This window comes from Zophobas morio, unplaced genomic scaffold, assembly GCF_036711695.1.
Source record: "Zophobas morio isolate AGI-343-1 ecotype UQ-CSIRO unplaced genomic scaffold, CSIRO_AGI_Zmor_V1 ptg000041l, whole genome shotgun sequence".
NCBI lineage: Eukaryota > Metazoa > Arthropoda > Insecta > Coleoptera > Tenebrionidae > Zophobas > Zophobas morio.
In genome coordinates, this window is record NW_026972146.1 from 554,804 (window position 1) to 570,054 (window position 15,251).

Genomic DNA, 15,251 nt, shown 5'->3' on the forward strand with positions numbered 1-15,251 from the left:
TAAACATATTTATAACAGCAAATGATAACGCTTATCTGATAGTACTGCGGTACCTAGCTCACATCATTCCCCAAATGAGTTATAAGTGTTTTCGAAAAAAGTGTGACAACTGAGTGCATGAACAATGGACTTGGATTTATTCACCGAAAGTTCAAAAAAATCCCTGAGATGTGCCACTTGCTCCAACTACCTGTCGTATTTCCCAATACGTCTTTTGGAAAATTCCGACAACATTTGTGGCCGATGCTTGCCGCCTCCGAACCAACCCCATTTTCGCAACACAGTCTACGAAAAAGCCTGCCTGGGGCTAAAATTTCCCTGCATTTACGAAGAAGACGGTTGTAGAACGAAGCTGTTCCCTCTGGATATACCCCAGCACGAAGACACCTGTCCTTGCAAAACGCCATGTCCACTCACGTCGGTCCATTGCAGCTGGAAAGGCCACTTTTCGCAACTCCTCCAACACTGCCGCTCTAACCACCCAAACATGTTTCTAGACCATTCAGAGTTCGACTTAGACCTGGCCAAATCGCACGAAAACGAAAGTCTTCTCGAACAGAACTCCAAAGTCGTGCTAGTGATACGAAGAAAATATGATTCTAGTCAGAAACTGGTGACTTTTTCGGTGAGCCACAGCGGCGACAGAAGTTTGAAGTACTTCTGCCAGATAACGTTTACGAGTGGAGACAGAAACTTCCAAATTGAGTGTGACGCCTATAGTTTTAGAGAAAACAAGTCTGGGGATGTTGTTTTCGAAGTGAACGACGATGCTGTTCAAAGAGTTGCGGTTTTGGAGAGTCAAACCAGTTCGGTTTCCAGCAGGATGAATGACGAGATGTTGTCAGTACTGAAATGCTCAGACTGTTTGGAGTTTGCGTTGCCTCCGGTGTACCAGTTTTCTGGAAATGTGATCAGGTGTTTTGAGTGTAGGGAGAAAATTTTGGCAAAGGGGATGTCGGATGAGGGGATGAGATCCTTTAGCGTTGACAATGTGGCCAACAAGTTGGATTATCCTTGCAAATATCGGAAATATGGTTGCACCTTTACGTCTAAAGCTGATGTGATGAAAAATCACTTAAAATCCTGTGTATATTTAGCCTATGACTGTCCTTTGCGTGCGGTCGCTAAGTGTGAATGGAAAGGAGTTCAAAATGACCTGTTGTCACATCTACGAGCTGAACATAATCATCTACTAAGTACACCCACAGGCAGATCTGTAAATTTTTCGTTTCTGGCTAATTCGAAATTCGAACAGTGTGGTGTAATTTATGCATTCAATCGTCTGTTTAAGTATAGTTTTACTATGAAATTATTTAAACACTTCTGGGTAGTAGAATTACTAGGCCAGCCCCAGTGTACTTTTAAATGTGAATTTAAATTGTATAATGCGAAGAAAATTTCTAACAGTCTGAGTTTTCAACAAATGTATGTACAAAATCGGCAATTATTGGGTTTTTCTAATTCTTATCTTCCCCACGACCAAATTAAACCTTTTATAACTGGCAATACAATAAATGTAACGATAAGCATTGACCTATAATTTTTGCAAATTTTTGTAATTGTGGTTTATAAAGTCGTAATTTCCTATTTGTAGCTGTTTTATTTCACATTTATCTTAACTAAAAGAACCAGTAATAGAAAACGAAAACATGTCCAAAATGGTAAATTTTGTCCCCCACATGGTTTTACAAATTTACTAGAAAAGAAAACTACGTGCATGTCTTAAAAAAACGCAAAATACAAGCCCCGCCCACCCACCCTCGTCTCAATTGTGACGACTTGTTTTATTCGTCGTGAGCTGAAGGGCGGAGCTTAATTGCAAAATGCTTATTTCTCGACAAGAATGTACCATGTGAAACATTTATGTATCATGTTCTTGAAAAAAAAGTGTATATGGCAAAAAATAAGCCCCACCCACCCGCCCCAACCTCAAATGTAATTAATTTGGCATTCGTTGTGTGGACCAAGGGGCGGAGCTTAATTGCAAAATGCTTATTACGCTACAACAATCTACCATGTGAAACATGTTTTCATGAAAGACAAGTATATATGTCAAGAAAAAAAAAGACAAAAAATAAAACCCACCCACCCACCCACCCCAACCTCAAATGTGATACAATTGGCATTCGTTGTCGGACCAAGGGGCGGAGCTTAAGTGTAAAATCCCTGTTTCCCGCCAAAATTTACCATTTTTACGTTTTAAATATGTCATCGCGGAAAGAAGAATACAACTATTCAGAAAAAACAACAAAATTTAAGCCCCGCCCACCCACCGCCATCTTAATTGTAAATAATTTTTCTTATTCGTTGTGAGCCAGAGGGCGGAGTTTAACTGCAGAATACTTATTTCTTAATAAGAACTTCATCTGAAACATGTTTTTAACTAGGATGTTGTTGTTGAAAGAAACCTGTATATATTAAGGAAAAAAAAACAAGGATAAAGCAGAATGGTGTTTTAATTAGCAAAAATAGCTTATACCTATATCAATTATTTTCGACTATATAATTTTTTGAGAATTTTTAAACGACTTTTTCAAAAATAAAATTCTTCATTATGTGCAAATTTTGACCCATTTTCGACGATTTTTGAAATTTATCTGAATACATTTTCTTCTAGATTTTAGGCCAAAGACGTCACTTCCGTCCTCATTTTTTCGATAACTCCAATCGTTTTTTCAGAATCGCCCATTGAAACAACGCAGTTTTTAAAAATTTCAAAAAATTCGAATTTCACACCGTATATTTCGAAATTATTGCTGCGTGATCCCAAACAGGCTAGAGTTTTGAAATCAGCTAATATTTTGAAATTTTTCTTAATATACGTTGTCTTCTTTGCACAAATAAAAAACTTAAAACAGGTTTAAAAAAGTAAACTTTTGTAATGAGATACGGATTTTGCAATTGTGCTCCGCCTCTCGATCTCACAACCAATGAAAAATTCACCACAAGTGAGACCAGGGCGAGTGGGCGGGGCTTATATTTTGCCTTTTCACAACAAGAAACTGAAAACATGTTTAAAATGATAAATTTTGTCCCCCACATTTTTCAACAAATTTACTAGAAAATAAATTTATTACAAAAAATTAATTAAAAAAATACAAAATACAAAACCCCGCCCACCCGCCCTAAAAATTGAAAATTTAGAAACGCCAAAAATTGAGAAATAGAAAAATTTAATCATTGAAAAATCGAGAAATCGAAAAATCTGAAATTTAAAAGACCAAAAAATTGAAAAATTGAGAATTCAAAAACTAGAAAAATCGAAAAACCGAAAACTGTGGAGAAATCGAAAAACCAAAAAATCGAAAATTTAGAAATGCCAAAAATTGAAAAATTGAAGAAGTGAAAAATTGAGAAAATAAAAAATAGAGAAATTGGAAAATGGAAGAATTGGAAAAACTGAAAAAGAGAAATCTAAAAGTCGTAGACCGATAAATGACAAAATCAAAAATTCGCCAAATTGGAAAAATGGAAAAATCAAAAACCTGAAAAATCGAAAAATTGAAGATTTCCAAAAACTAAAAAACAGAAAAACCGAGAAGTCGAAAAATTGAGAAAAAGGCAAATCAAAAAATCGAAAAATCAAGAAATCGGGAAGTTTAAAAATCGGAAAATCGGATATTTCGAAAATGTTGCTCGGTGATCCCAAATACGCTGTATTTTTGGAATCAGCTTATATTTTGAGATTTTATTTTTTTTAATGTACGTAGTCTTCTTTTCACAAATAGGATACTCAAACAGGTTTAAAATAGTACAATTTTGTAAAGAAATACGGACTTTGCAATTGTGCTCCGCCCGTCGATCTGACAACCAATGAAAAATTCACCACAAGTGAGACCAGGGCGGGTGGGCGGGGTTTAATTTTTGTCTTTAATTTTTACTTAATGCATATAGTTTTCTTTGATTACTTAACAAGAATTTTGCAGTTAAGCTTTGCCCCCCGGCTCACGACGAATAAAAACAATCGTCACGATTGAGACAGGGCGGGTGGGCGGGGCTTATGTTTTGCCTTCTTATTTTTCTTCTTAATATACATTCTTTGTACAACAAGAAACCGAAAACATGTTTAAAATGATAAATTTTGTCCCCCACATTTTTCAACAAATTTACTAGAAAATAAATTTATTACAAAAAATTAATTAAAAAAATACAAAATACAAAACCCCGCCCACTCGCCCCAAAAATTGAATATTTAGAAACGCCAAAAATTGAAAAATAGAAAAATTTAAGCATTGAAAAATCGAGAATTCAAAAAGTAGAAAAATCGAAAAACCGAAAACTGTGAAGAAATCGAAAAACCAAGAAATCGAAAATTTGGAAATGCCAAAAATTGAGAAGTTGAAGAAGTGAAAAATGAGAAATTAAAAATTGAGAAATTGGAAAATTGAAGAATTGGAAAAACTGAAAAAGATAAATCTAAAAGTCGTAGACCGATAAATGACAAAATCAAAAATTCGCCAAATTGGAAAAATGGAAAAATCAAAAACCTGAAAAATCGAAAAATTGAAGATTTCCAAAAACTAAAACACAGAAAAATCCAGAAGCCGAAAATTGAGGAAAAGGCAAATAAAAAAATCGAAAAATCAAGAAATCGTGAAGTTTAAAAATCGGAAAATCGGATATTTCGAAAATATTGCTCGGTGATCCCAAATACGCTTTATTTTTGCAATCAGCTTATATTTTGAGATTTTATTTTTCTTAATATACGTAGTGTTCTTTTCACGAATAGGATACTTAAACAGGTTTAAAATAGTACATTTTTGTAATGAAATACGGATTTTGCAATCGTGTTCCGCCTCTCGATATGACAACCAATGAAAAATTCACCACAAGTGAGACCAGGGCGGGTGGGCGGGGTTTAATTTTTGGCTTTAATTTTTACTTAATACATATAGTTTTCTTTGATTACTTAACAAGGATTTTGCAATTAAGCTTTGCCCTCCGGCTCACGACGAACGAAAACAGTCGTCACAATTGAGACAGGGCGGGTGGGCGGAGCTTATATTTTGCCTTCTTCTTTTTCTTCTTAATATACATTCTTTTCACAACAAGAAACTGAAAACATGTTTAAAATGATACATTTTGTGCCCCACATTTCTCAACAAATTTGCTAGAAAATAAGTTTCTTTGCATATATTAAAAAAAAAAAAAATACAAAAGATGATCCTAATTGTGTCGACTTGTTTTATTCGTCGTGAGCTGAGGGGCGGAGCTTAAATGCAAAGTGCTTATGTCTCTACAAGAATCTACCACATGAAACACGTTTTTAAAAGAAAGCAATATATGTCAAGAAAAAAGTCATTAAATTTATGTTGTCGCGAAAAGAAGATTACGTATATTCAGAAAAAACATTGTGAGGCAGAGGGCGGAATTTAATTATTTTAGTAGGTCTGTCAACCAATGAAAAATTCCTTACAATTGGAATCGGGGTGGGTGGGCGGGGCTTATGTTTTGCCTCCTTTTTTTTTCTTCTTAAGTTCTTAATGTAACATAGTCTTCTCTTCACAACAAGAAATTGAAAACATGTTTAAAATGGTGACTTCAAGTCTCGTTTTTTAGAAATTTTCAAAAATTCGCATTTATTGGAAGGGCACGTCGCGATCTATATCTTTGAATTTTTTGAGAATTTTTAGACAACTTTTTCAAAAATGAAATTTTAAGCTTGGGAAATTCGGAGTCCTTTGAACGATTTGGTAACACAAGCGGACGCACGATCTACTTATCTTTTCTACGCAGATGGTAATTTTGAAATAAATTGAATCAAGCGTTTTAAATAAAAAATAACTCTGAAACTATGTACTTATCACATATCGTAATTTATGTTCCGGGGATTATTAGCTGTAGATAAACCGATAAAGTGGGTTTTAACTTGTGAAACTTGTATTTTACGACAGATTGTATAAAATTCCGTTCTACTTCATACGTGCTTGATTCATCTGGTGAGTTTTTATTTTTGAAATTTCAGCAAATCATTGAAATTTTTAGACTCCCAAATGGATTTCAGCGCCTTGCAAACCCGCGATTGGATAGAGCAACTAAAGTGTTCTGTGTGCACGAATTATCTGTCGTACTTTCCGGTTTATATTTCGGCAACTAACGACAATATCTGTGGAAGGTGTTCGTCGAAAATGGCAGCTGCCTATTTAAGACAAAATAAAGTGTATGAGATCGTCGCTCAAGATCTGGAATTTTCCTGTCGTTACCAAAGCGAGGGTTGCTGGGAAAAGTTAAAGCCGGAGAAAATTCCACAGCACGAGGCCAACTGCCCTTATATGACAACTGAGTGTGTAACCAAAAGTTTTACCAAGTGTGAAGTGCAAGTATCAAAACCTAATATGACGAAACACTGCCATGAAAAGCATTCGGAAATTTTTCTGACAAATGGCAAATTTGATATAGATCTATCAGGCTCACAAGTTGTTTACAATCTTTTGGAACATAACAATCAGCTTCATATTATCAAAAGAAAATACCACCCGGACGAAAAAAGGTTTGCCTTTTTTATGGCAGGCAAAGAAAATCAAAAAGACTTCGCATTTATTCCGTATGTTTTGAAGTTTACTTGTGTCAACAGAGAACTTACAATCAGACATGGTGCTAACGCTCCAATACCGGTTGAGAAAATCTCCCTGGAACCTTTAATACAGGATGACCAAAAGACATCGAAACTTGTAGCAGAAATTTTCATGACAACACAAACAAGTTCGATCTTTGATGCGGAAACTATTACGAAAGAGTTGTTAAATTTATTCCGTTGCTCTGGTTGTAATAGATACCTATTGCCAGTACCCAATACGGGGTCAAGTACTTTACAATGTTCCAATTGTCGAACCCGCAGAGATGCTACGGTTTTAAACTTGGACACAGTGGCTAATTTGGTAAAGTTTCCCTGCCACAATGTTGAAAACGGTTGTTCTTTTACATCATCACCCCAAGAAATAAAAAACCATCAAGACCTTTGCCAATATGGAAGTCAAAGCTGTCCCATTCAGGACTATACCAAGTGCACCTGGAATGGTCTCTATAAAGATTTGGATTCGCATTTCCGGAAAAATCATCACGATATATTAATTACTTCGAATGACATTTCCGTAATTATTTCAAGCCTCCCACGAAACAATAATTCTCATATTTATCCTAGAGATATGGGATTTCATCAACGTGATCGTAGGGGTTTTAGGGAGCACAATTTATGTAGCGGCGATGTACATTTGGTTAAATGTTACCTTATGAAATTTGGAACGCATTTTTTCAACTTAATATTTTTCCACACAGGCGACAAATATTACTGGGTTGTGCAGATGATGGGAGAATTTAAAGATATGTTTAGATATGAGATAGAAATAATTGATAATAATAACAAAGTCAATAAAATGACTGTCACCAATGCGTGTTCTAAGCACACTGAAAAGAAAATTTTGTTGAATAATTTGCGCGACTGTTGCTTCTTTAGTTCGGAACAAATCCAAAGTTTTTTAGGAAAGCAAAATGAGCTTACTTTTAAAGTTTATATTTACCAAAATAATTAAAAGTATTTGTAATTTACTCCTATTTTGTTAATCTTTTACATTGTAGTAAAATTGTAAACGTTGAATAAACATGAATGTTAATATAATTACCCCCTTGGACTGATCACAACCTGAAACATTTAAGGTTTCAGCAGTCCACTTACACAACAAGAAACTGAAAACATGTTTAAAATAATAAATTTTGTCCCCCACATTTCTCAATAAATTTACTAGAAAATAAATTTATTACAAAAAATTAATTAAAAAAATACAAAATCCAAAACCCCGCCCACCCGCCCTAAAAATTGGAAATTTAGAAAAGCCAAAAATTGAAAAATAGAAAAATTTAATCATTGAAAAATCGAGAATTCAAAAAGTAGAAAAATCGAAAAACCGAAAACTGTGGAGAAATCGAAAAACCAAAAAATTAAAAATTTAGAAATGCCAAAAATTGAGAAATTGAAGAAGTGAAAAATTTAGAAATTAAAAAATCGAAAAACTGGAAAATTGAAGAATTGGAAAAACTGAAAAAGAGAAATCTAAAAGTCTTAGACCGATAAATGACAAAATAAAAAATTCGCTAAATTAGAAAAATGGAAAAATCAAAAACCTGAAAAATCGAAAAATTGAAGATTTCCAAAAACTAAAAAACAGAAAAATCGAGAAGCCGAAAAATTGAGAAAAGGCAAATCAAAAAAAACGAAAAATCAAGAAATTGGGAAGTTTAAAAATCGGAAAATCGGATTTTTCGAAAATATTGCTCGGTGATCCCAAATACGCTTTATTTTTGGAATCAGCTTATATTTTGAGATTTTATTTTTCTTAATGTACGTAATCTTTTTTTCACAAATAGGATACTCAAACAGGGTTAAAATAGTACATATTTGTAATGAAATACGGATTTTGCAATTGTGCTCCGCCTCTCGATCTGACAACCAATGAAAAATTCACCACAATTGAGACCAGCGCGGGGGGGCGGGGTTTAATTTTTGGCTTTAATTTTTGCTTAATGCATATAGTTTTCTTTGATTACTTAACAAGGATTTTGCAGTTAAGCTTTGCCCCTCGGCTCACGGCGAATGAAAACAATCACCACAATTGAGACAGGGCGGGTGGGCGGGGCTTATGTTTTGTCTTCTTTTTTTCTTCTTAATATACATTCTTTTCACAACAAGAAACTGGAAACATGTTTAAAATGATAAATTTTGTCCCCCACATTTCTCAACAAATTTACTAGAAAATAAATTGATTACAAAAAATTAATTAAAAAAATACAAAATACAAAACCCCGCCCACGCGCCCTAAAAACTGAAAATTTAGAAACGCCAAAAATTGAAAAATAGAAAAATTTAATCATTGAAAAATCGAGAATTCAAAAAGTAGAAAAATCGAAAAACCGAAAACTGTGGAGAAATCGAAAAACCAAAAAATCGAAATTTTTGAAATGCCAAAAATTGAGAAATTGAAGAACTGAAAAATTGAGAAATTAAAAAATCGAAAAATTGAAAAATTGAAGAATTGGAAAAACTGAAAAACAGAAAAATCGAGAAAAAGGAAAATCAGAAAATCGAAAAATCAAGAAACCGGGAAGTTTAAAAATCGGAAAATCGGTTGTTTCGAAAATATTGCTCGGTGATCCCAAATACGCTTTATTTTTGGAATTAGCTTATATTTTGAGATTTTATTTTTCTTAATGTACGTAGTCTTCTTTTCACAAATAGGATACTCAAACAGGTTTAAAATAGTACATTTTTGTAAGGAAATACGGATTTTGCAATTGTGCTCCGCCTCTCGATCTGACAACCAATGAAAAATTCACCACAAGTGAGACCAGGGCGGGTGGGCGGGTTTTAATTTTTGGCTTTAATTTTTACTTAATGCATATAGTTTTCTTTGATTACTTAACAAGGATTTTGCAATTAAGCTTTGCCCCCCGACTCACGACGAATAAAAACAATCGTCACAATTGAGACAGGGCGGGTGGGCGGGGCTTATGTTTTGAATTCTTTTTTTTCTTCTTAATATAAATTCTCTTCACAACAAGAAACTGAAAACATATTTAAAATGGCGACTTCAGGTCTCGTTTTTTAAAATTTTCAAAAATTCGCATTTGTTACTTAATCTTTCGGAAAAGTTGCTACGTGACCATAAACACGCTGTATTTTTGGAAGGGCACGTCGGGATCTATATCCTTGAATTTTTTGAGAATTTTTGGACAACTTTTTCAAAAATGAAATTTTAAACTACATACCTTCTTCGGAAATTCGGAGTCCTTTGAACGATTTGGTAACACAAGCGGACGCACGATCTACTAATCTTTTCTACGCAGATGGTAATTTTGAAATAAATTGAATCAATATTTTTAAATAAAAAATAACTATGAAACTGTACTTATCACATATCGTAATTTATTTTCCGGCGATTATCAGCTGTAGATAAACTGATAAAGTGGTTTTTAACTTGTGAAACTTGTATTCTACGACAGATTGTGTAAAATACCGTTCTACTTCATACGTAGTTGATTCGTTTGGTGAGTTTTTATTTTTGAAATTTCAGCAAATCATTGAAATTTTTAGACGTCCAAATGGATTTCAGCGCCTTGCAGACCCGCGATTGGATAGAACAACTGAAGTGTTCTGTGTGCACGAATTATCTGTCGTACTTTCCGGTTTATATTTCGCTAAGTAACGACAATATCTGTGGAAGGTGTTCACCGAAAATGGCAGCTACCGATTTAAGACAAAATAAAGCGTACGAGATCGTCGCTCAAGATCTGGAATTTTCCTGTCGTTATCAAAGCGAGGGTTGCTGGGAAAAGTTAAAGCCGGAGAAAATTCCACAGCACGAGGCCAACTGCCCTTATGTGATAATTGAATGTATAACCAAAAATTTTACCAAGTGTGAAGCCAAAACATCGAAACTCAATATGATGAAACATTGTCAGGAGAAGCATTGTGACGTTTTTCTAAAAAATGACACATTTGATATCGATTTATCAACTTCAAAAGGAGTGTACAATCTTTTGGAGTACGACAATCAGCTTCTTGTCGTCAAAAGAAAATATTTTCCTCAAGAAAAAGTTATTGAGTTTTTTATAGCCCGCAAAGAAAATGAAAAATTTCGAAAATTCGCTCCATATGTTGTGAAGTTTACTTATGGTAACAGAGAACTTGCAATCAGACATGATGTCGGTCATGAAATACGTATTATTGAGAAAATCTCATTGGAGTCTCTAATAGAGTCCGACAAAAAGGAATCAAAAGTTATAGGAGAAATTCACGTTGAAACAAAAACTGGACCAACTTCTAATGCTGAGACTGTTACGAAAGGGTTGTTAAATTTATTCAGATGTTCCTATTGCAATGAATACTTCTTGCCAGAGGCCTTGCGGTTTTCATGTAATGTAATAATATGTCCCAGTTGTCGAAATCGAACCTGCTATGATGCGGAGCACTATGATGATATGGACAAACTAAATGTGAATAAATTGGCTAACCTGCTACAGTTTCCCTGCCGAAATGCTAAAAACGGTTGTTCCTTTTCATCATCACTCCACGAAATAAAAATGCACCACGGTCTTTGCCAATATGGAACTCAAATTTGTCCCATTCAAGACTATACCAACTGCACCTGGAACGGTCTGTATAAGGATTTAGATTTGCATTTTCTGGAAAAACATCACGATCTATTAATTACTTTGAATACCATTTCTGTAAATATTTCAAGCCTCCAACCACAAAACAATCATCAACAAAGAACTGTCCATTCCTTTCATCAAAATAAATTTCGTGAAAGAATAATTGCTTTGCGTTCCAAACTACCTAACGATAATTTACACTCTGTTAAATGCTACCTTCTGAAATTTGGAAGTCACTTTTTCAACTTAATACTTTTCCACAAAGACGACAAGTATTACTGGGTTGTGCAGCTGATGGGAGAATTTAAAGATATGTTCAGTTATAAAATAGAAATAATTGATAATAATAACAAAGTCAATAAAATGACTGTAACCAACGCGTGTTCTAAGCACACTGAATGGAAAATTTTACTGAATAATTTGCGCGACTGTTGCTTTTTTAGTTCGGAACAAATCCAAAGTTTTTTAGGAAAGCAAAATGAGCTTACTTTCAAAGTTTATATTTACCAAAATAATTAAAAGTATTTGTAATTTACTCCTATTTTGTTAATCTTTTACATTGTAGTAAAATTGTAAACGTTGAATAAACTTGAATGTTAATATAATTACCCCCTTGGTCTGATCACAACCTGAAACATTTAAGGCTTCAGCAGTCCACTTACCATCACTCCCCAACTAAACAATTTTTACAACAACCTCTAAAACCTTGTCCACTCCATCCACCCTCCACATTTTATCCGAATCCGCCCGGAATCGCCCCTCCGATCCAAACCCGATCCGATCTCCCCAGCTTCCGATCAAATATTCAACAAAGTCTAATCAAGCAGACTCCGGTACGTGCATTAGGTTAGCTGCCACCAGGAAATTAACAATAACAATTAAGGTAACCACTTACGTATGTGCATGGATCATATTAAATTTATCGAAATAATTATCTAGCCGGGGCGGCTTGATTACGTTACCCCTTCCAACCCCTAGCACCCTCGTTCCATTGCTGAGCTCATATCCGGCCGAATCTTAAGTAAACTGTCTGTAAGCGGCTTGCATTAATTAATAAGGAACTCTGCTAATTGCGCTGGGACGAGATTGTTCTGCACCGTGATTGGTTGTTCCGCCGAGGGCTCCAAATAATTACAACAATCAAACTCGAGCCGGGCTCGGTCTGGACGTTTTTAGGGACGCGCAGACGGCGACGATTATTTGGGTGTGTAAACAGAAGCGCGCCCTTCGAGACGGCTTGCTCTTCGTTTGCGTTCTCTGAAAAGCGATGCGCTTTTTCGACATTTTTGGTTAAATTTTCAGTGATGGGTGATCAAGCAAGATGGTTCGAGTTCAATGACAAATTTTGACACAATTTGCCTTCTAATTAGAACTACACTTTTGACATTTAAGATAGGCAACACTATATTCACTGTGTATAAATATTTCTAGGTCAAGTGGGTCGTGGAAAATTGTCAAAAGTTTTGAGATGACGCCATCAATTTTTTCGGAGGAATAAACCAATACATTTGGAATAACGATAACCATTGGTTGATTAACATTAAAACGTTTGCCAACAGTTGTTACACAATTTTGATGTTTTTCCAAAAATCTGTATGTCTAGGATGAAAGCTCACCATGAGTCTCTACATCTTATTTTGCAAAACTAAAATCAAATTTATTATTGTAAATTTTGGAGATAAGGTCATCCCATTGGTGGTGGGAATGATTAGCCATATTTTGGTTGGCATATATCTATATGACAACAATCGGTTCGGTAGTTTCGGAGATTATCTGTCCAATCAAAATCGATACAGACAGGCAGACGGAAACGGCAGACCACTTTTTTCGTAGTCTGGAGATCATGAAACGTCGAGAAAACATAAAGTGACAAGTCGCCCGGTGAACTCAAGAAGTAAAAAAAAAACTATTTCAAATATGTAGAAACTATGGTTGCTATTAAAAAATAAGTAGCATGTGTGACGTTAATAAAAGTTCCCAAAATGTGCCTCATCTACTTTAAAACAATTTTGGACAAGACATTTTTGTAAAATTTGATTCTTCAAACACAAATTTTTGACATGTTCTAATTAAAAAAAAAATCGAAAAATCTACAAACCGAAATATTAAAAAAATTGGAAAATAAAAAATCAAGGAATTGAAAAATCGAGTAATAAAAAAATCTCAAATTTGAAAAAGTAAAAAATCGAAAAATCGAAACGAAAAATTTTAAAATTGAACAATCAAATTATTGAGAAATCCCAAAACTAAAATATCGAAAAATTGGAAAATCTAGAAATCGAAAAGTCTAAACATTGCCAAGTCAAAAAATTAAAAAAAAATCAGAAATGGGAAAATGAGAAAATCAAAATCTTGAAAAACCGAAAAATTGAAGTATTGCAAAAACTGAAAAATAGAAAAATCGAGAAGCCGAAAAATTGAGAAAAGGGAAAATCTAAAAATCAATTAATCAAGGAATCTAAAAATTGAAAATTTAGAAACGCCAAAAATTGAAAAATAGAAAAATTTAATCATTGAAAAATCGAGAAATCGAAAAATTGAATAATCGAGAAATCGAAAAGTAGAAAAGTCGAACAACCGAAAACTTTGGAGAAATCGGAAAAACCAAAAAATCGAAAAATCTAAAAATCGAAAAGTTGATAAAGTGAAAAATCGATTAATCGAGAATCGAAAAATTGAAAATTTACAAACGCCAAAAATTTATAAATTGAAGAAGTGAAAAATTCAAAAATCGAAATCCTGGAAAATTGACGAATTGGAACACTAAAAAGACGCAAATCTAAAAGTCAAAAAATCGAGAAATGACAAAATCAAAAATTCGCTAAATCTAAATGTCGAAAAATCAAGAATTCGGAAAGTTGAAAACTCGAAAAATCGAAAATTTGGAAATGCTAAAAATTGAAAAATCCAAGAATTGAAAAGCCGAGAATTTGAAAAATCGAGAAATCGAAAAATGGAAAAACCGAAAATTTAGAAATGCTACAAATTAAAATATCGAGAAATCGAAAAAATCGAAAATTTAAAAAACTGAAAAATCGAAAGCCTGAAAAATCGAAGGATTGAAAAATTGAATTCAACAACTAAAATTCGAGAAATCGGGAAGTCGAAAAATCGAAAAAATCGAGAAGTCGAAAATCGAAAAGTTTAAAAACCCCAAAATCAATAAATTAATCAAGAAATCTAAAAAAATTAAAATTTCGAACCATTAATAATTGAAAAACTGAAAAATCGGGAAATCGAGAAATCGAAAATTTGAGAAAAGGGAAAATCAAAACATCGAAAAATCGAAAAATCAAGAAATTGGAAAGTTTAAAAATCGGAAAATCAATTAATCAAGGAATCTAAAAATTGAAAATTTGGAAACGCCAAAATCTGCAAAATAGAGAAATTGAATCATTGAAAAATCGAGAAATCGAAAAATCTAAAATTTAAAAGACCAAAAAATTGAAAATCGAGAAATCGAAAAGTAGAAAAATCGAAAAACTGAAAACTTTTGAGAAATCGAAAATCCAAAAAATCGAAAAGTTGAAAAAGTAAAAAATCGATTCATCGAAAGATCGAAAAATCGAAAATTTAGAAATGCATAAAATTGAGAAATTGAAGTGAAAAATCGAGAAATCGAAAAATCGAAAAACTGGATAATTGAGGAATTGGAAAAACTGAAAAAGACAAATCTAAAAGTAAAAAAATCGAGAAATAACAAAATCAAAAATTCGATAAATCTAAATATCGAAAAATCATAAATTGGAAAAGTTGAAAAATCGAAAAATAGAAAACTTAGAAATGCTAAAAATTGAAAAATCCAAGAATTGAAAAACCGAGAATTTGAAACATCGAGAAATCGAAAAATAGAAAAACCGAAAATTTAGAAATGCCACAAATTAAAATATCGAGAAATCAAAAAAAATCGAAAATTTAAAAAACTGAAAAATCAAAAATTCGCTAAATCTAAATGTCGAAAAATCAAGAAATCGAAAAGTTGAAAAATCTAAAAATCGAAAATTTAGGGATGCTAAAAATTGAAAAATCCAAGAATTGAAAAACTGAGAATTCGATAAATCGAGAAATGGAAAAATAGAAAAATCGAAAATTTAGAAATGCCACAA

General features: G+C 33.4%; 3 protein-coding genes across 7 annotated transcripts in view; 2 read left to right on the forward strand and 1 right to left on the reverse strand.

Annotated features, from left to right (window-relative positions):
- The window catches only part of LOC135140865 (LIM domain only protein 3-like), a 228,676-nt gene that overhangs the window by 94,953 nt on the left and 118,472 nt on the right, over nt 1-15,251 (reverse strand). The window lies entirely within an intron of this gene.
- On the forward strand, nt 125-7,615 carry LOC135140768 (uncharacterized). The gene is made up of 3 exons (XM_064071446.1): nt 125-1,034; nt 5,895-5,939; nt 5,986-7,615. Exons 1-3 carry the CDS (start codon nt 125-127, stop codon nt 7,527-7,529), a joined length of 2,499 nt encoding a protein of 832 aa, XP_063927516.1. The 3' UTR covers nt 7,530-7,615.
- LOC135140900 (uncharacterized) lies at nt 9,961-11,829 on the forward strand. Its single transcript, XM_064071643.1, has 2 exons — nt 9,961-10,038; nt 10,085-11,829. The coding sequence occupies exon 2, from the start codon at nt 10,093-10,095 to the stop codon at nt 11,662-11,664; it is 1,572 nt and encodes a 523-aa protein (XP_063927713.1). The 5' UTR covers nt 9,961-10,038; nt 10,085-10,092; the 3' UTR covers nt 11,665-11,829.